Genomic DNA, 24,256 nt, shown 5'->3' on the forward strand with positions numbered 1-24,256 from the left:
ACATTGTTCCTTTAAATGCTAATACAAGTGCGACGACAAGTTATAATTTAGGCCAAGTAAAAAAAAAAACAGCCCAAAAAACAGCACACAAAAAAACAGCTGCAGCCCCCCTGCCCCCCCCCCCCCCCCCCGGCCCGTACGCCTATGGAAGTTGAAGTAGAGAGCTTAAAGAATTGGACTTAAGAAGTGTTTGAACACCAAAAACAAGCACATTTTTACTTTTGACGACAAAAATGAAGATAAAATTGTTTAAAAAATGCTCGTTAAGCCGAATTATGCAAAAAATGCTGGCATAATCGGGAAATGCCTACTTATCTGGCCACTAATTTAACTCTGCACATGTACGCAAAGCGGACCTGTTATTGTGGTTGCGTGACAAAATCTTCCCGCGAAATCAGGGCGCATGGTGCATGGGATAGCCAACACTTCACAGCGTGTGTGATTTTACTGGTGTATTGGGTAAAACAACACGAAATTATGGCCGTCTTTAATGAAAAGTGGCAGAAGACCAAAGCAAGCATCACAGACAGAGGCATTTTCATGTTTAATAACGATCTACTGAGCGATGTAAGCCTTGTTGTTCGAGCTTCGAGTGACGAAGGTGAGCCCAAGAAAAGCAAGATGGCAATTCCTACCCACGAGTTTGTGTTGTCGAGTTGTAGTCCCGTTTTTTTCGCCATGTTTTGTGGTGGACTGGCCGAGAGATCGGACTCTGTTGAACTACCAGACTGCGAGTACGAGGGAGTGTTGGAAATGCTTCGGTACATGTACAGCGGGAAGGCGGAATTAAACGAAAGCAATGTGATGCAAGTGCTGTATGTGGCAAAGAAATACTTGGTCAACTCGCTTGCTGATGAATGTGTTCGGTTGCTGCGAAAGGAAATATTAAATCCGGCAAACGTGTTTTGTGTTCTGCCACATGCTCAGCAATATGATGAGAAGATTCTTGTAGATCAATGCTGGGAATTGATTGACAGAGAAACTGAAGAAGCTGTGAAATCCGAGGGATTCGTGACAATTGAGAGGTCCTTACTTGAAGCAGTTGTCAGGAGAGATTCACTGACAATCAGAGAGGTGGAGTTGTTCAAAGCTGTTGATCTCTGGGCAAAAAAGGAATGTGAGAGGCAAGGACTTTCTGCAGATGGCAGTGTGAAAAGGTGCATTCTTGGAGAGGCTATTGTTAAAGAAATACGTTTCCCGGTGATGGAGGAAAAAGAGTTTGCTAAAGCCGTGCCTGACAGTGAAATCCTAACACCGCAAGAACTTGCTAACATGATGAAGCATTTTAATTCAGAATTAGCATCACCAGTCGGTATTGAAGGGACCAAAAGGGATGGCACTCTCCAATCATGTTTCAGATTTGGTAGAGTCAATTTAAATCATTACGACTTGGATTATGAAGATTGTATTCATTTCCACGTGAACAAAGACGTAGTGCTTCATGGAGTTTGTCTGTTTGGTAGTGAAGGTAATGAGTACTTGGTGCATTTGACTGTGAAAGAAGTTCAAGGCCAGAGCGAAGTTGCTAAGAAATCTGGAAGATTCTTGTCAGTTCCTAAGCATAGAAAAGAGATTGGCTATTATGGTTTTGTTGTTATGCTTGATCCTGTTAATTTGACGAGAGACAAACAGTACTAATTGTTCAAGTGAACATGAAAGGTCCCCGTTCATGCTGTGGCTTCTCAGGTAAACCAGAGGTTACAACACATGGTGTTACATTTTTCTTCACACGTTGTAGTAATTTTGGCAGGAAATCAAGTGTTTATTATGGACAATTTGGAGAATTATTGTTCAAGTTATCATAACTAAACAAAGCAAACTTTTTTTTACAGTAAAATCTATGAATTGAAGAATGTTAATCACAAAATCAAGCATGTCTAGGAGACATGGAAAGCTCCCAGGGGACTAACTAAAACAGTTTGTTACCGAGAGGTTCGCCCGAGGTCCAACCCATTACCCTTTTATATACTATTATTATTTTTGTCAGAAAGGCACTTTTTTCGTATACCGTTATTGAAAAAAGGTACCCCGTTCATGTACCTAAATGACATGACGTATACCTAAAAAAGAAAATCTCATCAATCTTCTGTAGCATTAAAATTATAGATAAAAATAAAACAGCCATAAGATGCATCTGTTCAAAAAGATGTTAATTAAAGCCCTTTTAAATACCTTTATGACAGACTTCCTTACCCTTTCATATACCTAAACTTACGAAATCCTACCCTTTTCTATACCTGAAGCATGCAAAAAGTACCACCTTTTGGGCGGAGCCTCCCTGTATAGACCACTGGAGCCAAGCAGAAGGCCTGACCTTTTGTTGGTACTATTGGCCACTATTATAACAAAACATTATAATTGGGTAAACAGCTGGAATCAAATTTTCATGAAAAGACCCAAACAACTGGCAAAGAAAAGTTTTTGACCCATCGAGGGCTCAAGAGTGAAAAACTGTCAACACCCTAAGTATGTTACAATTTCTCAAAAAACTAGAACAAACACTTCAGGGTGGGTGCGTGGTGCATGTCAGGCAGTGATGGATGCAAAAAAAAAAACTGAACCTAGAACTGAGCCATGTGACCTTATAGACCTTATACCCCCTGCACACTAGAACCCAGTCTCCCAGCAGTGTGTGAGAAACGTTTTTCTGCTTAACTGGTAGCTCAGCCAGTGAAAAACCACACATTTTTCCATGTACAGTTGAAACTCTAGTCTTGATTTCCAGCCACTTTTCGAGAAGGCGACAGAAATCCAGCCTACTGAAGCCCTTGCAACACTCTTGTTAGTGAAGAGCTCTGGTTAGGATCCACTACAGGCCAAAGGGGTTCTGTGTAACTGTTTTCAGATGTTACAGTTGTGTTGTTAAGAAAAACTTGTTGACTGATGTTTTTCAAGAACCTAAGCAGGAGCCATCTTTTTTATGAGCTCATAAAGAGCTTAGTTTTCTATTCACCAGAAAGTCGGGTCATTGCAAAGTGCAAGGCAGCGAGGCCTGCAAGCCATTCCAGTAACCTTAAATAGCACTTCGTAGCACTCCTGTTAGCCTAAAAAGTACACCGGTTAGCATACAGTTAGCTAAGGTAGCTGCGGTTAGCCTTTTTATTAGGATAAGAGATTTCTGCCTAGCATGCCTCGCTGCCTTTCCTTGCAGCCTAAGTGCCTTGCATATTTGTAAGACTCATAAATACCGGAGCCTAGGTGCAGCTGCATTGATAACTTTAAAACGTGAGCAGGTTTTACAAGTTGTTTAATTTTTTTAGTGAACACCCTTAGGGAAAGTTGGAATTCAACAGACTTCTCAAGTCTCACGATGTTGCTGTGAGATCCACCATTTTCACTTCATTGTCGCAAATAAAAGATATAAAACTCTCATGGTAAACACAGTCAGGTCATTTGATTAGCTCCTGGTTTTTAGGTTTTTTCGTCCATTGATTGATCGATCTCCCAGTTTTTGCTGAAATTTCTAATTTTTTTATCACAATCTCCAGATTTCAAGTGCTTTGAGGTCTAGAGGTCTGCTTATATTTAAGACGGAATCCACTAGAAAGTCGAGTAATATTTATTAAAGTTGGACAAAAATCAATCTCCAGAATAATTTAAATCCTATTGCGTTATTTCCTAACCTTAATAAAAGGGAAAGATGTAATTATCCGTGATAACACCAACAACAATTTCTTATCAGAGTCTGAGAAAATGAATTTCAAAGTTCACAAGGTATAGGAAAAATCTCACGTGTAGCCATTTTGTAAATTCGTCTTAAGCGATTCAGTGGAATTTAGCGGAACTTCAAAATGTGTTTTCGATGTGTGGTGTTGTTAGAAAAGATTTCTTTTGATAAGATATTTGAAGCAGTAACAAAAACGTTTGCAATAAGGTGGAAATAATTCTGGTACAACAATTTTTTATCCGAGTCTGAGAAAATGATATTTAAAGTTCACAAGCTATGGGCAAAAGCTTACATCTTTTAAGCGATTCAGTGGAATTCAGCGGAAATTCAAAATGTGTTTTCGATGTGTGGTGTTGTTAGAAAAGATTTCTTTCGATAAGATATTTGAAGCAGTAACACAAAAGCTTGCAATCAGGTGTAAATAGTTTTGGTACATAATTTTGTCCAATAACTTCTCGAAGTCCTGGCGTATTTCCTCTTAAACACTTTAATGTACTTTAAGCACACCATCATGAATTATTTTCCATAATTTTTCAAGGTTTTCCAAGAACATTAGCTTTCAAGGTAGCGATCTTATAATTGGCTAATAAGTTTTTTTATTTTAGGTGAGTGCATATAAGGACTATTGACCAGAGGAAAAATGTTCTCTGAAGGCAATATCAGAAAAAGAAACACTTACCATAAATGATCTAATAAACGCCCGGGCATCTATTAAATTTTCGGGGTCCTAGGTGAGGCATTTATTAGAGAGAGGAGTTTATTTCACTTTAACTGTAACAACGTCAACAAAACAAATAGGATGCGTAGTTTGCTAGCGAAGTAAGATAGAAAACAGAGGTGGCGAGTAGGAGACTTATCTAATCTGCGCTAATGCAAAGCCGAAAAATGTTATTAAAAGGCCCTTTTAAATAGCCAAATGCTTTTGTCACTTTGTCACAAAGGTTACCATAGCAACCATTGACGTTTTCTTTTGTTCTCAAACAAGCTTGGTTTTCTCGAAATCTAGACTGACACTTGGTATTCATTTTTTGATATGTTCAAGTACAGTAGATTTACTACCTGTGCTCAAAATTTTAGGAAAATCTGTAAGAGCGTTTTAGAGTAAATCAAGAATGAAGTTTTTGGTATTTTCTTATAATTTCTTACAATCGGCAGTCGATATATTTTAACAAATTAAAGCAAAAAGTCTTTCGCTTTTAGTTAATGGTCTTTGATGGTGTAAGTATTTATATTTCAGTGAGAGAAACTGTGCTCAAATAATACGAAACAATTTTAAGGCGCCTATTTTATATTAAAACGGGGTTTTTCTGAAAATTTCATTCTTGATTTACTTGAAAACGCTCTTACAGATTTTTCTAAAATTTCGTCAACAGTTAGTCAATCTACTAAACTTTAACATATCAAAAAATAAATACCAAGTGACAGTCTAGATTTCGAGAAAATCAAGCTTGTTTGAGAACAAAAGAAAACGTCAATCGTTGCTATGGTAACCGTTGTGACTAAGTGACGGGTAAAAAATTAAAATTTGGTCACATTTGATCATTATGGTGTATTTTGGCAAAAATCGAACATTGGCTTCCTAGGTAATTTTAATTTTCAAAACAACCACCCTTAGTCTAAAAAAACTACATCGAGCCTCCTTAAACTCGTGAAATCCCTACCCTTTTATATACCTGAAGCCTGAAAATGGTACCCCTTTTGGCGGGGTCTCCCCATATAGGCCATTATAGGGAGTACCCCCCCTGGGGGGGAACAACTTGCAACAACGATTTTTCGCGCAACAATGTCGCGTGAAAAATTGTTCACCGAGTAACATGGTACCGTGGAAGATTTTTTGTGCACCCTTTGACTCTGCAACATGTTGTGAGTTTTTGAACCCAAGTCAAAAACTCACAACGGAAGATGACGAATATTTTTAAAGCTGACTCGTGTAACAGGGTCGCCAACGATTTTTCGCGCAGCACCTTCCCAGAATTCTGTTCAACATGGCCTTGACGCTGGTGCGAAATGTTGCGAGATGGCGTTGCGCTGAAAATCATCTTGTGTAACATACATGTTACCAAGTACATTTTGTACGATGCGTGAAAAGTTGACTCATTTAACATACCACTAAAAGTTGACGCGGTGTTGCGCAAAAAATAGTTGTTGCAAGTTGTCCTGTGTAACATCAACTTAAATGAACATATCGGTGGGTAAAAAACTTGGACAGACAAATGGATTTATGTTTTGGGATATGTTTGTAATCTCCATATTTGCTGGTGATAAGGCCAACTAAAAAACGTAATATGAAGCCAAGGTATTAAATCAGATAGTACAGTCGAACCCCTATTAAGCGGCCATCCATTAAGCGGCCACCCCTAGTCCAGCCATATGGTGCTAAAAAATACTGGAATTGTGCACTTTGGGGTAAAAGCACCAAATTTGGCATGGTGATAGTTACTGTATTTAAGTTGCTGAACAATATTAGCTATGGACCCCAGCCAGGGGGGCGATTTTGTACTGAGGGGGGTGGGGTGGGGTGGTGGGGGGCTGTAACCCCAGCATTGCACCCTCATTTCACCAGCTCCCTGGCATGCTGTTGATGCTTCAGGTGATGTGGTCCACCCAGGCTACCATGCATCTGACTCGGATTGTGCCCATCCCCATTCACTAAGAGAAGGTCGTTCAGGATTAGATACAATGCACTGTCTTCAACAATGACCAGCTTGGTAGGCCACTATCCTGTTGTGTTGTAATAATGCATCAGCGGTAGAGAGTTGTTCTCAAATGTCCTACCTTCTGTGCAAAAACTAACTTTCCTGGCATCATTGTCTCCTTGGCACGGACTTGTCTGGTCATACAACAGCACCACAAATCTTTCCAGCAAACGCATACTAGGCAGTTTGTTGAGGACCATGAAAGCTATAGTGGCTTCTCCCTCGTCCTTAGAATGCTGATCACAGCCTGTAAAGGCGTGGAAGATGTGCAACACTTGTGATTTCTCATCTCCAAGAGGCCTGACGATATCAAGTATTGCTTACCAACTCCAAATGCAATCACATCTCACTATACTCTTAATTGATTTAGATTTAAGTTGGAAATAGCGAGCATTGTGACATTAATGTCTTCTGTACGAAGAATTAACTTGCTGTGCACAATCAGATGCAATTAAAATTAGCCTTGTAGCAACCTCCTTGTGCATGCAAGGTGATATTTCAGGCGTAACATCAACTGAAGATGACAATACGAGAGTGTCGCTTGTAGATAGAATACATTTTGTTTGCTTCACATGGCAACGTGATCATCTCCTAAGCTAGATATGCTCTGTTTTGTTGGACTCTTCCTTCAGAAATTCTCCCCACTTAGCAGGAACCCTTACATCTGTTTCTACTCTGGCGACCTGCGACCTGCAAGTAAGCGTAAAGTCCGACTTGATGAAGTGTATGGAAAAACTGACACCAAACCAATCTATAACCCCAGTAGTAGATGTGATGCTTATCGATGGTACTGCCCCTGTCAACATATTAAAGCCGTCTGGAACATGTAAAACATTCTCTGGCTATGCATATCAAGTTAACTTGCCGCAAATCAGTAACCAGCTACCGAGTGTGCAGCAGATTGATATCATCTGGGAAAGATGCATACCAAACTCGTGACAAGCGTGGAAGAGGTGTCCGTCGCAGAGTAGAAGCAGATGTAAGGCTTCCTGATAGCTGGGGAGAATCTCTGAAGGAAGAGTCCAACAAAACAGAGCTGATTTTATATGTGCGTGCACAGCAAGGTATTGACAAGATAATTCTTTGTACAGTAGACACTGGTGTTGCAGTAGTGCTTGCTCTGGAGATATGAATTGCATTTGGAGTTGGTAAGCAATACTTGACATCGTCAGGCCTCTTGAAGATGAGAAATCTCAAGTGTTGTACACCTTTACAGGCTGTGATTAGACATCAGCATTCTAAGGACAAGGGAAGAGCACAGTATGGGCCACATGGATGTCCTTTGGAGATCAAGCCACTATAGCTTTCATGGTCCTTAGCAAAATGCCTAGTGTACAGGATGTTCTAAATGCTATGCCTGTGCTAAAGGATTGGTGGTTCTGTTGTATGACCAGCAAGCCCGTGCCAAGGAGTCAAAAGAAAGGAAGAACCCTTGAGAACATCTCCCCTACTGCTGATGCATTAGTACAAACACAACAAGATAGTGGCCTACCAAGCTGGTCATTGTTGAGGACAGTGCATTGTATCCTGAACTACCTTCTCTTAGTGAATGGGGATGGGCACAATCTGAGTCAGATGCATGGAAGCCTCAGTGGACCACATAGGGAGCTGGTGAAATGAGGGTGCAAACCTGAGTTAGGTTGCAAAGAACATTGTTCAAGACTGGCATGTCTTGGACTGCGCTTCGTACATGCGGCGGGGAATGCGAGGGAGAGGATTAAGTTTGCTTATTTTACAAAGTCAAAAAATACCATGGTATGTACTCCCCCCACCCCCCTCCCCTGCGTGCTTGTTATACACCCCTTTTGTGAAGAACTTCTGGTTGGAGTCCGATGACATATCTCAGGACATCGTGCACTGTTAGTATGGCAAATTCAGCTCAACTCTTCACCTTTTCGGTAAATTACAGCAATTTGTTTGAATATCGCAATTACTCCACCCCCTAAGTACAAAAAACTTCCCCCCTTGCTGGGGACAATACGTAATATTGTTCAGGAACTTGAACAGTAAGCAAGTTCTATCACATCTTAAATTCAGCTTAACTGTACACCTTTTTCTTGAATTACAGTACTTTCTTTGAAAATTTTGACCACCCCACCCCCCTTAGTACAAAAAATACCCCCCTTGCTGGGGTAAATACCTAATATTGTTCAGCAACCTGAATAGTAAGTAAGTACTACTACATATAACAAATTTGGCTCAACTGTACACCTTTTTTCTTGAATTACAGTAATTTCTTTGAAAATTGTAACCACCCCACCCCCCTTAGTACAAAATCGCCCCCCTGGCAGGGGTCCATAGCTATTATTGTTCAGCAACTTAAATACTATCACCATGCCAAATTTGGTGCTTTTACCCCAAAGTGCACAATTTTTTCACCATATGGTCGGACTACCCCTATTAAGCGGCCAGTTACTTAAGTCCAGAAAATATTGTCAGTATAATACTGTAAATATAACCCCAAGTTCATTGCAAAAGAATTTTAGCTGCCACAGTTTTTTCTTCGAAAGAGAGTTTGCCTAGACAATTTCCCACACAAGGGCCTGGTTTAAAAAAAAAACAAATTCTGAAATCGTCTAAGTCTGGTGGTACAAAGAGTGAGTCGAGATTGGTTGTGAATGCGGTAAAAAGGCAGAGAACCTGTGTAAAAATTGCAAACGGGAGAAAGGCAGACAGCTTGGGAACAGTGGAGCGAAGTGGAGAGCGTGACGACGGCTGACAACAGCTGTGGAGATCGCATTTTCGAATGTGTTTGGCATTTGCTCAACCAGCCGAGAATCGTTACTTGTTATGTTTGGACATGTATGGTAAGCTGCTGCTGGTGGTATAGTATCTTTTGCTTTATAGCCAAGAGTGTTTTTTTATTGTTATTGTTTAACAGGAAATCAACAGACATTCAGACAGACATCTAATTCCAGTTTTTGCAGTTCTTGGTAAACATGTACATGTATCAGTTCTGGCGTATAATACCGTAAAATTCCGGTTATAAGCCCCCCCGCTTATAAGCCCCCCCGGTTATAGGCCCATCAACCTGGAAACAAAAACATACATCCGGTTATAAGCCCCCCCCCCCCGGATATAAGCCCCCCTCTACCGGATGACAGTACTGAACAGGGCTAAACGTATTTCGATCAACACTCCCGAGGCTCGTTTCGAAACGTTTTTTTTTCCTTCCGCTTATAAGCCCTCCCGAATATAAGCCCCTCCGCTTATAAGCCCACCCAAAACCCCTTACGAAGTTGTATAAGCCCAGGGCTTATAACCGGAATTCTACGGTATGAAGTCGAGGACCCGCACTCTTAAAAGGAAAATATACAAGCAGTTGAACACAGTTACTTTTCGATGTTCTCCTATAGATACGCTTGTCGATAAGATCATCATCTTGTTTATGAACACATACTGTATTTGCAAAATTCATGTTGTTGACACACAGACTGAGGTAATCGAAAAACTTTATAGACTGATCGGAGCAACTTCTGCGGGACTGCGGGAGCAGAACTTTAATGTCACGGAATTGTGGCCGGGTATTCTAAAGTTTAGCCATATGGAGCATCGATACAGCCGGATCTAAAAAATAACTTTTACCAGTGTTAAGTAGTTAGTAATTTAATGAAACAGAACCGCCAGGATAAAATATGACACGCTTCGAGACTACTTTGTGAAGACATTTCGCTTTGAATTGTTTTATTTCATTCACAGTGAGTGCGAGTTACACAGTGTGAGCGGCAAAGTCGGTAAATATGACACGAAACTTGACCTTTGTATTTTTGCGGTCAGATCAATTATCCCATCCTCTAAAATTAATTTTTATATGAATACAAAACAGTAAATTATACATAAGATAGGTAGACGTTTTCGAGCATAAACTGTAGCCAAAGTGAGCAAAACTAAAACACATTGAATAAATCTGAATAAATCAAATCGAAATGTGTTTACTAGTGTTGCGTGACCGTGACAATTTTTGTAGTCAATACATGAAATATTCACTATGCGTTTACTTCTCTCAACGGGTAGTTTTTCAATTGCCCGGGCTGGATTTTTTATATGTTACAGTACCATAATAGTACTTGACGCCGATCTATTTTTTATTCCAAATTTCGATGTACCAGGACACGATCTTTGCCACCAAAGTTACCCTTCTTTCAAGTGTTTACCAAAGTGCTCAAAATACCAATTTTTGGGCTTTAAAAAAGATCTGTTTAATTGCATCGCTTTGCAATATTTTTAGGTTTCTGTGTAGTATTTTGGATGCCCCGCATACCTGCCAAAGATAAATTTCATACGTTCAACCTTCTTTCCGTACGAGTGTTTTGAATACCCACAAAAATTCTACAAAATTTTATGGCGGCGGGACGCGAAAACGGCCTTTTAACCTTTTGCGATTTTCTCGGCAAATATAAAAACCCTTTGAAAATGTTAAATGTCATTTTCGTTAATAGTTCACCAAAGGGTTTCTTTTGACTGAATATGAAGAAATGCGAATTAGCAGTTTTGAAATTTTTTTCTCGAAAATTCCAGTCGGTAGCACTTAATCACGTAAAAATGCATGCAATTGAATGGAATCGCAACTATCCGTGATTGTTCAACAGCTTGTTAATAACATGTGAAAAACGGCTTCTTTTCTCGAAATGAACGGGTAACCACGAGTAACCACAGGTAACCAAAATAGTTGAGAAACAATTGCAAGATACTCTTATTCCTTTTAATTTGTTTGGTTACCCGTGGTTACCCGTGATGTTATAGTATATCAGAAAAATGCGTCTTAGTCCACGAAACATTGTATTTCCATGGATTCTTAGTTTGCACTTATAATTATTGCAAAAAGCTAGATTTCCCTTTGTGACAATGGGCGTCAAAAGTCCTTGAGACAGTTGGATGAAATTGATACTAATTTAAAATTCCCGTTTTTTCACCTTTAATCTGCTGCCGCTTCTGAACCACTCCCCCTCCTCCCTTTTCAATGTTGTACTCAAACGAGGCAAGTTTTGCAGATAACAAATACAACATTGTTTCGGGGGGAGGGGGTTATATTGAAGGGGTGAGGGGTAAAATTTGTCCAAGGTACTTAAAAAGTGCCGACTGTCTCAACACTTTTGGCGCTCATTGTCTGAAGGTGAATTTTCGGTATATCTTGAAAATAAGAAACTACATAACATGGACACAAGCATATATTATTCTTTAGAATCAGGTGATCACATTGGTACTGCGCTGCATTACGAAAGATTAATTAGCGCGTAAATATCGTGATTATTGTAATTTGGCGATGACGTCACAAATCGGCTAGACCTGCCCATAAACAAGGCCAAATCGTTTTTAAGGCTAGAATTTGTGTTGAAACACGTGCGTATGTCTGCTCTGCAAATAAATTAATAGGATTAGGTGCCGGAGAAAAGAGTTGAATCAACTTTTGTCTCTGCACATTTACTGAAAACGAAAAAGATAACAAAATATGGTTTACGATTTGCCCTTGGATGTGATACCAATTAAGGTAAGAGTGATACTGTTAAGGATAAAATAAAGTAGACTAGACAAACGTCAAACTGACATGGAAAGAACCCAACGAGAAATGCCCAGGTTCTTCTCGATTTGAACGCCAACGGAAAACTTGGCGCGAATTACGTAAGTTGTAGCTTAATGACTGACAGAAAAGAAGACAATTGAAATCTATCCGTTCATTCAATGAGTTCTTTATTTTTCTCAGCTTTGTAACCTTCTATTCATCGTTATACGTTAATATTTGTCATTATGTAACGGATCGTTAAAGCAATCGTTCCGCTGAGATGCGCACCTGATATACTCGAATTTTCAAATTATAAAAATAAATCTGATCATTTGTTCTTAATTTTTTGGCTTATGGTTTAGTACAATACCTATACTACTGTAAAATTAACTTATTTGGGATCAATTTAGATATCACTAAGATATTTGGCCGTAGCCAAGTCGCCCTTAGAATTGTAGCAATATTCCGAGAAGATTATTTTGTGAATGCAATGTTTCGCCAGGAAGCACTGATGTGGAACGCAGGAAAGAAAAGAATTAACTCGTTAGTTAATCTGCTCCCGTCTGGACTCGTAGCTCCGTTGACAGAGCATGGGTGATCTAATCCGGAGGTCGTGGGCTCGAATCCCAACGAGGTCAAACAATTTTTCTTGGCCTCGTGTGGTCTCCGATTTTCTTTCTAGAGTTTAACGCTTAGAAGGAAACTCGCGGGTCATTTTCTAGCACTTTCAGATAACCTCAAGAGTCAATTCTCTTCTTATAAGCTCCTAAAATATTTTATTGCTCGAAAGCTATTAAGGAACAGAGCTATGTGTCACTATTGTTGTTTGCTTTCCAAGAAATGCAATACAGTGTAACCTCAAATGGAGTGCTATACGGTCCACTTCTAGTGTCCCCTTGCAGCAAAGGTCTAAGGTTACAAATAAAAGTGTTCCTGTATGGCCGGACCACAACTCATTATTACTTAACACTGACAAGGACTCGGTCACCTAAGGCAACAGAGCGCCTTTCTAACGTTTTACGGAAGTACTTAACTGAAGTGTTTAGTCAAGTGAACTAACCGATCAGAGCGACATGAGGTATAGACAGCCAATCAGGTACAAGACCAAAACCAATTGTTACTTGGTCACGTGACTTTTCCCTCGCTTTCTGTTGGTTGCGAGCTTTTGCGTCGAGTTCAAATCTGGTTAAAACACTGTTTGGACAGCAATTTACCGCGGCGGTTTTTTTTTTTGGTTTTATGACGGAAAACAATTTTACTAACTATTAATTTGGCTAATGCATCTGTATAAATGATTCCAGTCTTTTTGGTACAATCCCCTCGTAGTGCAACTTTTCTCCCATAATCTTCCGAGCTGCGAGGCACTGGAGACCAGGCACGTGATCGGCAGCCTGGATAACACGCCGCACCTTCTCGCACCTTGCCAGGTCAAGAATTGTCTTTCCAGAGGAGTTGCGTGCGTCCATATGCGCCCCGGCTTTTAATAGACAAGAAAGTACGTCTCTTTCCGCGTGACCTTTGGTGAGGAGTATATGAAGTGCAGTATTCCTGTCACCATCCACAGCGCTTTGGTCAATACCGCTGTTCATTAAAAGTTCGCAGACGCGAAGGCTCGGAAAATGGAGATGCTCCTTGAGAGAGCTTATTTCCTCTGTTCTGGAATTCGAGGCAAGGTGAACGAGGGTGGATCCAGTTGTACTGCGCAGGCCCACCCAAGCAACGGCCTTGGCTGTCTCCATGACAACTTCTACGTCACGCTCATCTGACGCAACTTCTAACAATGCAGACAAGTAGTGAAGGAGGTAGACCATCATTTTGTCACGTGACTCGTACAAAGCGGGGCACGTTTTTAGACCGTGCAACGCACTTTTAATGACTTGGTATACTGTTTTGAAATGTAAAACACTTCCACTTCGGCTCAGAACAAACCCGAAAGCATCAGCGAAGCAACGGAAAGTGTTGAGGACATCTTCCATCCCCTCTGGTGAAGATGAAAGTGATCTGAGTTGGATTTCCAAAACGTAAAGCCAAATGTTTAAACTGCGACAAAACTCGCCTATCTGAGCAAACCTTTCGCCAATAGTCCCCAGGAGGGAGGGCAGGCGTGAATGTTTGTCCCCCAACACCCGGTCACAAATCTGCAGCGCTTGCGCAGTTACGGCACTCGGGTTAGCCTCAAACTCGGTCAGATCACTGGGCAGCCGCGCTTCTAAGAAATACTCCAATGGAAACTCACGTGGTACAATGTTGGGAACAGCAAGACTATGGGTGCGGCGAAGAGCAAGGGCATCGTGCCAGAATCCTACCACGGCAGTTATGTCCCAGTCACGTGACAGCTCCTTAGCCAATAAACCAACGCCTAACAGCTCAAGAGCTTCGACCTTGTCTTTCACTGGGAATCCGCTGACCGTGTTGATCAGTGTACGTGTCATAGCTTCGGATCCTTCCAGGGCCGCAGCTCTAAGAGCCGTGTCGCCATCTTGGTTCCTATGGAGCGGGCCCCTGCTGTCTAGGGCCAACAGGTACGTCATGGACAAGAGGTCCCCAGATCGCGCGCATTTATGGAACACTGTATCGCCATTTGTGTCTTGAAGTGAAGTACTGAGTTCCAGTCCTCTACCGTGCAGTAGTTCGAAAGCTTGTCCGCACCACGTTTTGCTTTTGAGAGCAACTGTGACAGGTGTGTCACCCAAAGAATTCTGAAAAAAAAAAACAAACAAAAAAAAACAAAGAAAATTGCGTTACTGTTAGGCAGTCTTCCAAGAAATTATTTTAACTAACCTTAAAAGGGTTATTTTTTGATCAAAGTAAAACTAAAACAAGTTAATTGCGTATGGCAAGCACTTCATAAATTCAGCTGTATTTTGAGCACTGGACAAAGCGAAGTTTAATCACAAATTCGTATTTTTTTTCATCGCAAATTCGTGTAATATACTTCTCATTAATCAACCTTGCTCAGGAACGTGGGATTGTGGGCCGAGTGGTGTATTAGGTGTATAGAAAAATTCATATACATGAACTGTGGATAAAGGGATAAGGTGTAAAGTGATGAAATATCCTCGCATTTGTGTTTGCAATGTAAGACATCATAAACTTCTGAAAAGAACTCATGAGGTAAAAATAAAAGGATTTACAGAGTTATTTATCAGACTAGCCAGTAACAAACAAACCTTGATTTCTGTGTACACTCCGGTGCTAAGCAACTGTTCTAAACACTTCTTATGTCCACTGAACTCACGGTAATGTCGCACACATATGTGCACGGCTGTGTCACCTTCATTATTCTTCTGATCCACCTGCACGCCCTTCCTCAGTAACAGCGGCACGATTCGCTCTTGGCCGCGCCTGCAGCTGATCATCAGCGGTGTTACACCATTCTGATCTGCACAGTTTGGATCAGCTCCTTCATCAAGCAGAATTCGAACAATATCCACACTACCTTTCTCACAAGCCATCATTAAACATGTCTCGCCGTTTTCATTCCCAACGTTTATATCCATTGATTTAGGTGCTGACAGCAGACCAAGGCAACTCGGCTGTCCGGTCAAACCTCGGAACTTTAGTGCTGAGCTAATCTCGCTCTTTAACTTCGATTTACTAGTGTTCCGCAGCAGCGCGGTTACTATGGAAACATGTCCTTTTGCGCAGGCCAGCATTAGCGCAGTGCTACCTCGTTCAGTAGCCTTGGTGAGATCTGCTTTGTAATCTATAAGGTGATGAAGACTTGTGATATCATTTGACAGCGCACAGAAATGCACTGCAGTCAGGCCTTTGTCAGACTTTTCATCCACTGCAGCACCTGACAATGACAAAACTTTACTTAACCATGGCTATAAAATAAAGTACAAATATCTATAGTACTGTTTTACTGTGTGGGTGCCCTTTGAGGAGTAAAGGCCATTGATTTCCTTTCTAAAGCGTGCAAGGGTTAATGGCTTACGAAGTTTAGATCAGGGCTGTGCTCTAGCAGGGCCCGGGTGCCACAGGCGACTTACTTTTGTTTTTGGGCGATTTACCGGTATATAATTTTGCTATCATAAAAGCCTGTATGAGCTGGGCACCCAAGATTTCTTACCATTCTAAAGAATAGCCCCAGAATAACAAAAACTGCGTTTAAGATAATTGGTTCTTAGTTTAGGAACTTGCAGGATGTTTTCTCAGAGTTACCGATATTGTAGAGAAAATCATGAGCAGAGAACAGATCTTGCATGTATGGGGGTGTTAGTTTGTTTAGTGTCTTGAACATGATAACTGCCTTTGCTTTGTATACCTTTCTGTAATAGCAACAAGACAACATCGGGATGATTTTTTTCGCATGCTAACATCAGTGGAGTGATCCCCTCTGAGGTCTTGGCATTTACTGCAGGGGCATTCGGTACTGGTAGCAGCTCATGTAGGAGTGTGAGATTATTAGCAGCCGTGGCACAGTGAATCATTGAGAATCCCTGATTGTCATGTACATCCATGTTTGCCCCTGATGTGCGCAATAATCCAAAAGTTCCAAGATGTCCATTCCAGCAGGCCACCATTATACAAGTGTTGCCATCTTGATTCCGTTTGTTTACATCTGCGCCATGATTAATAAGGCATCGTATAACCTACAAAGCAAATTAAAATTGATAATTTAATAAAACCTTTTTGTAACTGACAAAAACAACAAGACAGACAAGAACAACTTGTAACCCGTTACTAAATCAGTTTGCACATAATCAGTTCATATCCTTCACACATAACTAGGCAAGCAAGGGCACAGGAGGCAGCGTGGCTTAGCAGTAGTGGTAGGACGCTGAACTTGTATTCCCGAGGACCCGGGTTCAAATCCTTTTCCCTGCCACTGGATGGATCTGTGTTTGGTGGTCCGAATTCAACTCCTCCACGCTTTGTAAATAACCAACTGGTCAGCCTCCTGCCAGTTGGGGTTTTAACAAGTTTCTGTTCAATTTATAATATTTATTTCAACAGGATTTAAACCTGTGACTTTCACAATACTGGCCAGTGCAATGCTATACCAACTGAGCTATGAAGCCACACATTGGGAGCCAGGTCATTTTTGTGGGTTCTACCTTTTCCATGAAGGAATAGATGACAGAATAACATAACATAATTTGCACAGTGAAGAGAAACAAGCAATGACTAGATCCTCACCATGAGCTCACCAAATTAAGCAATTGGGCAAAAAATATTTTTTTAGGCTTCTTTTTCAACAATAAATTCTCCCAGACTGAATGGTTCAGTGATTTGGTTTCATTAGTGAGTTCACTTAAGCGCGCCGAAAACCATTGTTCGAAAACAATCATGCGTGCAGTAAATAATTTATGCGACTACGAGCCTATTGCTTAAATTGGTGAGCTGCAAGGATCGTGTCTTTGCTTGTTTTCTGCAGAGAGCTTGAAAACAAAGGAAAAGACAAGTTGGTAAAGTCCCAAAGGTGGCCATGGTCATATAGGCATGCAATACATGTGATTGAGATGAGCATCCCATCCCTTTCATATGGGAGTTCCCCCCCCCCCTGGATTTCATATTGACCTCATAAACCACTTGGTCACATTGCTTCTGTACATGTATTCTGCACAAATTGTTTCTCACACTATCACAATAATAGCTAACATGGCAATGTATGAGTTCTCCTGGTACATAAATATTTCAAGTTTTTAGTGAGATCAAACTTACCTCTGTATGTCCATTAAATGAAGCTGCCCTCAGGGGGGTGGAGTTAGTCAGTGTTGTATGATTCACCTCTGCCCCTCGCTCTAATAACAACCTAACAATTGCCAAATGACCCCCAAGAGATGCCATCCACAGTGGCGTACAACACTCAATCAGGTCGCCATCAATTTTGACAGTCCCCTCCTGCTCCAGATCAACATCGTACTCATCAAGAAGGCACTGGACTATGGCAGTGTTACCATTCCTTGCAGCTATTATCAAGGGTGTTGCTCCATCAGTACGGGTGTTGAGCAGGAAGTTTCGCTTGGTTATTGATTCGCCATCAAGAACTCTTTTCAATTCTGGGACGTCACCTGTTCGGGCAGCTTCACTAACTCTTAACACAGGAGATACCAGGACTAGTAATGAAAGAAACATTAATCAGACGCATTTAAATTATACCACTTTAAAAGAGTGACATTATGGACAACACATCTTGAAAAAATTGGGAAACGTAGATTGTTGTTTGTAAACCATCTTGATCTTTGTCAGTCAAAACCATTCTTACTAACTTCTTTTTTTATTACTCTGTTGGTGCTTTTGAATGTTAGAAACTATTATTTTGAGGTTTCCTTCAATTTGAAAGTACTGGTAATCAAAAAAATGACCAAAAATACTGTAATGCCCAAGGCTTCCTTTATATCCTTAAGTGACAAGTATAAACAGTTTAACCAGTAATCTGTGCTTACACTGTCAACACAAATTAATTATCTACATTCATAAAGCCACTGGGGGCAGAAGAATAGCAAAGACACGTAGCATATTCCTTGATTAAATGTCAAGGGCACAGAGACTTTGTCGATCTTAATCACTGAACCAGCATCATTTTTTTTTTGTATATTTGGGTCAAGAGACCTGGAGAAACTTAAGTCTCCTTCCTCAGTTACTTTATAAATTGACTCTGACTGCTAAGTTTTTTAAGGGTATAGTCATGAGATTCTGTGAATTCAAGCATGGATACTGTTAAACCCCAGTTATATAGTCCACAGATATATTTTTTTATTGTTTCAAGGTACAGATGGGCCTATGACCAGGGGGGGGGGGAGGCTTATAAGCAGGGGGCTTATTCTAGGATATTATGGTACTTAATCAAGGAAATAGACCTTATGCAAAATTGGTTGTCTTTTTGGTCAAGTTTCTGAAACTGCTGATGGTGACACTTGAAAATATATGGAACAATATGCTAAACTGAGAAGTTTCAGTGCTTTTGGTTAAAAGGCTGCAGATTTGTGACTCATTCAATTTTGAGAGCTCGAGATTTGTATGGAAAAAGCCACTTAATTGGCCTGCATGCCTAGCCTCGTTTTCATGTTTTTGGCCATATAAATGTCCCCGTAACTTCTCATTAGATAAAACTATAGCCTTGAAACTTCATTCATTGATTTTCGGACTTGATCTTTAAGTTAAAGTGATTTAATTTTGTTGACAAATTATTCGTCTGGGAGCCGAAAATTATTGGCAGCCATATTTGCATTAGGTCTATACAGTACAATGTTTTGAGCTAACTGACTGAAAGGACCAGAAGGGAACAGATCTAGATTTTGTGTGATGTCGTGGTTTATGGGCAGAAAGCAGCAGGCTCTGTACAAATTAAAATGACCAAGAAGCAAATAATTATTTCCTGCGGGACCAAACTTAACAGACTCACTCAATAAGTACACTCAGTCCATATACGCTGTACCACCTTATATCAAGTTTGATTTCGTTGGAAGTTGTTAAAATGTCTTTGAAAGACAAAACTTTTTTTTTTATCCACTGAAGTGGAATTTTGTTTCCTGAGAAGCCTGTTAACCCTTGGACGTACAAGGCGTAGGGGGGGGGGGGAGGGGGTTGGATGCCACCCCCCATAAGGTTTTTTCTAAATTTTGAAAAAAGGATTTACTCTACAATGCGGAAACATTTTTAGTAGCTGTTCAATCATCCCTTGTAGAAATTTTGATATGTCAACCATGCGTCCATGATATTTGACATTGCCATGGCAATGTCATAATTACAGGCAGGTCTGGCCAAAATCGTCAATTTTAACATTTTTCTTTATTTTTTCCACTTTTTAAACAGAATGAATGATTTGCACCGGATCCTGGGTGGAGGAGGGACAGGAACAGACGAGAAAATGAGAAGTTGACACCAAAAACATTTTGAGAGAGACCGCCAAATCAGGAATGGATTGGTGATACTCAGTGTAAGTTTTGTTTGAAACCAAATTGTGACAAGTACCCCTCCGCTGACCCAATCCAAAAGAAGAGTCGGGAGGACACGCCTGCGTGACACGCAACGGCCCGGAACCCGAGAGGGTGCGCCCGACCCGACCCACAGTGCGGGAACCCCCAAAACAGCACAAGGAAAGCCCCAAAAACAAAAAGATGACCACAAGAGTCACGATCGGATTAATGTCTTCCCCGAAGCATATAAGACGCGACAAAAATTACAGCTGTGCAACGAAATACACTACTAAGGACAGAGCACCAACATTCGAGACCCCAGTTTAACACGCGATGAGCCGCGGAATCCACACACCTAACACCCGACCCAGCCCAACCGGCCCCCCCCGATACCGCCCCGCCCCCGCGCCCCCCCGCGGCCGATAGTGGCAAATCATTCATTGTAAGATTTGTTAATTTTTACATTCCATAAGCATTCTGGCATGATTTTACATGAAATTTTAAATTTTCTGACTTTTTAAGAAAATGGTGAAATCCAAGATGGTGGCTCTTATGATGTCACGTGACGACATATGATGTCACAGCCAACAAAAATTATGTCATCTTGTGGAGTAAGCTAAGGGCTTTCTACTCAGTGCAAAATAATTTTGCTGTGCCTTAATAGAACGAAAACCCTGGGGAGGGGTTCCATCCATCCCCCGACCCTCTTGTATGATGGTGGGGGTGTGAGTTTGCTTGTATGTTGATGGCAGTGAAAAATGCAGCTGTTGTTTGAGCAGAGTTTGCATTATCAAAAGGTGTAGTACTTAACAGTACACTGTGACCTATCAAATAAGTTGTACCTGGATCTTCTTGTAGTCTAAGCTGTGATATTTTCAGTTCTTGAACTGAAATCTCGTCTTCTCCAGATACCTGAACACCACTGACATCCAAAGAAAAAAGCCACTCTTTTCTCCATCCAGTGCAATGCCGCAGGAGAGGGAGAGCCTCTGACGGCAGCTGATATACCAACTGCGTCCTTGGAATCCTGACTGTGCCAATGAAGGCCACCTCTGCACGCACCAACTTTAAATGTTTGCATAAGGATTTCTTAAAGGCATTTACTTTGTTTGATGTGATTTCATATGCACTCTCATGTAGAATGAAGGAAACAATTGATCTTCCATGAGCTTTACAAAATAAAACAGAAAACAAAAATGAAAACATTGAGATTAGAATCCTCTTTTTTCAGATACCGTATTTTCTCAAGTAAATGCCTCAGGGCAGCATTTATTTCAAACTTGTTCTGGTGGACCCAGCGTCTATCTGAGGCTGGCGTTTAATCCGGGCTTGGCGTTTATTAACGAAGTGAAATTTCTGTTATTGTTCAAGTTGATTTATTATCACCCATCCTCCGATATGTAGGGCCAGTTTGTCAAAGCGGAACAATATTATTTTTCCCTTTTTCCTGCCCGGACAAACTGTCCCTGGGTCTCCGAGGACATTTATTACCAAGGGTTACAGTGCTGCAGATGGCACGTTGCAATCGCGATTTGTGACAAACGGAACCGAAACACTATATGAACAACATGGGATAAAGTTAATGTTTATACAGATATAAAGTTTTAAGTCCTTAAACGGCAATGCCTGGACCATGAATGCTAGTACTGTATAAACAAGTTCAATACCCCTATACCCCCCCCCCTCCCATTAACGGATTGTGATTGATTGAAAGTGACATCCAATTACAGGTATCCAATTATCAAAAATTGTAATCGGACTAAACTACAGTTTTTTGCGAGTGTTTGTATGTTTATGGCACCCCATCCCTGTTAACCTGTAACCCCTGTTGCACGGCGTTCGACATCAAATATATGTACAGTAATACGTGACCGCAGGGCCCGCGAAGCTCTGGGTATTGTTGCCTAGTATCGAACAAAATACAGCAGACAGAATAGAAACAGAAACTGAACAACAACGGCGTTCGACATCAAATATATGTATAAGACCTCTCAATCAGTCTTAAAATATGCAATTCTACAGGGGACCGAAAATAATCACGACCTAAAAAGGGGAAGTACACACATCAGTTCGAGTATAATTAAATCAAATCGAACCTTTATAGCTCACCTGAAATCAATTCGTCGATCGCTTTTTCCGACATACTTGCCAAAACCGAAGGCCATTTCCTTTTAAACTCTCGCAACAGATCTAAAATGTCGTTTCTTGCAGTCACACCCAGCAAGTCTTCCAGCAAATCCAAATCATACTCGTTCAAACAGTGACATTTTAAAAGTTCCTCCAAAAGTTCGGCGGCAGACTCACAATTCACCCCAATTTTTAACGAGATTACATCCCGCAAAAAGCGCTTCATCGCCTTGAGATTCTCTCCGGTGAATTTTGGAACGATCTCTTGCACAAATTCACGTAAACATGTTGTTTTGCTGGTTGTAACAGGGTAACAGCCAAGGACACGATCCGATTCCTGCCGACTCGCCGCCATCTTTGATAAACAACCTGCCTCAGTTTTGTTGTGGGAATCCGCTGCCTTCTTGGAACTCAGTGAAAGTACTCAACCGCAAACTCAACCGAGACGGTTCTTTTCGTTTCAGAATTATCACAATTATACAAGTCTTTATATTCTTGTGTAAAAATTTTGCTATACACAATGCCAGGAAGCTTAATTTCAGAGACTGCAGCAAGAATTTGCCAAGAAAACACTTGCTTCTGACGTCACAGATGTCCGGATTCAGGACACCCAAAAATCTCGTGACTTTTATTTCGAAACAACTCTCGAAACGCGGAAAATTCATATCTTGAGTTTATTTCCGTAAGATGTGCAAATACGGTCACAATTCCCTCAAATTAGCTATATAAGGTTTTCAGCTTAGTTTAAAATGTCTAAGTTTCTCTCTCTTTTTTTCTTTAACAAATGTTTTTATTTGCGTGGAGAAAAAATGTTAGGACTTAGGGAAACTGGTGGAGGTCCCATTCTGAGAAACGTCACGCAGACTTACGAGGAATTTTGAAATTTTAAAAATACCCGTGACGGATTTCTCCTTGCCTGCATGCCTGGGCAGCCAAGCAATTTCGCGGAATCTCGGTATAAAACGATCAAAGTCTCTTCGAGATACCGACTTTTTTGCATGAAGTATGAGTCGAAGGTTTATCCTGCGCATTGTTCTTCGAACTTATCTGATTACAGTTGCTTTGTAGTTTAGTTTAACAATTTCCTATCTTCGCGGAGGAAATGCTGCCCTATAAAAAATGGCTCGTCCGCGCCGGGTATTTATATACATATTCCTCAACATTACACAAATAGTGTAAGGCCCGGGTCGCACTTGGGACAAAATCGGGACAAGTTTATTTTGATAACCAAAAAAATTGTCAGATTCCTGTCATCAGTTGACCACGCCAAGTGCGACCTACTTGTCCCTACGCGGACAAAAACTTGTCCACGGAGACAAATCTTCAAAGGAGCCGTCGTCCTGCCTCAACGCAGGACTTTTTACGAACAACAAACAAAAATTGTTTTTCTTGTGACAAAAGTGTCAATCAGTTCAGTGATCCTCAAAAAATTGTTCGCTTCACATTTTACTGTCTAGTCATGAATACGAATTCGAATATTTCCGTTATTTTGGAAAAGAGCCCTCGTAAGATAATCCAAATGAAAGGAAAGATCGGTATAGGCCAGAGCAACTGTTTTGTTGCCGTAGTCCGAATTATGATGCACAGCAATTTGCTCATAATTTTCCGCTTTATACGGCGGCACGCTTTCTTTTATATGAGCTTCGACATCGTTACGAACGCTCGCATTAAGAAGGTAGAAACAAAAATTTGCGTTGATTTGATTTAATGCGACCGGTTTGTCTCTCCCTTTTGAATATTATTTTTGCTGCGAAATTAACACAGCATCAAGTGACGGGTAGTTTTGTGTACGTGTGTCCAAGTGCGACCCTAAATACAACAATTCAAATTGTCTCGGACAAGTTCCGAGACAAACATTGTCCTCAACATCTTGCAACATTTCAAATGTTTGTCTCAAGTACGACCCGGGCCTAACAGTGCAAATTTAATTGAGATCTGACAATTCTGTACTTTAAAATTGCAAGGCCCTTTCGAGGCAGTCGATTACGGCAGCGAAATTAGCAAATGAAACAGCGAAATATGCGTTCGACGCTTTGTTTTTGCGACGCCATATTTGAATCGTTATAGGTAGACCGCTGTTCAATGTGTTCAAGGCCGTATCGTTACGATTGCTCCACAAAAAGCACGAAAAAAATACGGATATTTCCGACTACTGTCAGAGAAAACATTGCGCATATAATCGGCGTAAACAAATCGATACACTCAAGCTGCGTTTTGTCTAGGCTCTGCGAGGGTCGGATATCAAGACAGCTTCTTCGTGGGCTAAAAAAGGATTAAACAAAAGCCATAGAAACAGTGAATGCTTTCGAATTATATTTGAAGATGAAATACGAAAGAATTTTGCTGTCTTTGACTGAAACAACTGAAATTCCACTCGAACTGCGTAGATACGATCGCA

At 40.8% G+C, this 24,256-nt stretch overlaps 1 protein-coding gene and 1 pseudogene across 1 annotated transcript; one reads left to right on the forward strand and one right to left on the reverse strand.

Moving 5' to 3' along the window:
* The first annotated feature begins 477 nt into the window (after positions 1-477).
* On the forward strand, positions 478-2,118 carry LOC144638978 (BTB/POZ domain-containing protein 6-B-like; annotated as a pseudogene).
* A 10,493-nt stretch (positions 2,119-12,611) lies between these two features.
* On the reverse strand, positions 12,612-22,961 carry LOC144639423 (uncharacterized). Its single transcript, XM_078498750.1, has 6 exons — positions 21,841-22,961; positions 20,574-20,900; positions 17,534-17,928; positions 16,134-16,461; positions 15,034-15,662; positions 12,612-14,562 (listed from the first exon to the last, which is right to left on the reverse strand). Exons 1-6 carry the CDS (start codon positions 22,211-22,213, stop codon positions 13,138-13,140), a joined length of 3,477 nt encoding a protein of 1,158 aa, XP_078354876.1. The 5' UTR covers positions 22,214-22,961; the 3' UTR covers positions 12,612-13,137.
* Positions 22,962-24,256: the final 1,295 nt, after the last annotated feature.

This window comes from Oculina patagonica, chromosome 14 (assembly GCF_052425735.1).
Source record: "Oculina patagonica isolate OP01 chromosome 14, crgOcupat, whole genome shotgun sequence".
In the NCBI taxonomy this organism is placed as follows: Eukaryota; Metazoa; Cnidaria; class Anthozoa; order Scleractinia; family Oculinidae; genus Oculina; species Oculina patagonica.

Excerpts from the sequence above, each read along its gene's own strand:
- LOC144639423 (XM_078498750.1), bottom strand. The coding sequence starts at position 22,213 with ATGGCGGCGAGTCGGCAGGAATCGGATCGTGTCCTTGGCTGTTACCCT. Across the intron at positions 17,929-20,573 it reads TAGACTACAAGAAGATCCAG|TCCTGGTATCTCCTGTGTTA; the intron begins GTACAACTTATT and ends TTTCATTACTAG. Across the intron at positions 15,663-16,133 it reads CTTGTTGCTATTACAGAAAG|GTGCTGCAGTGGATGAAAAG; the intron begins GTATACAAAGCA and ends TGTCATTGTCAG.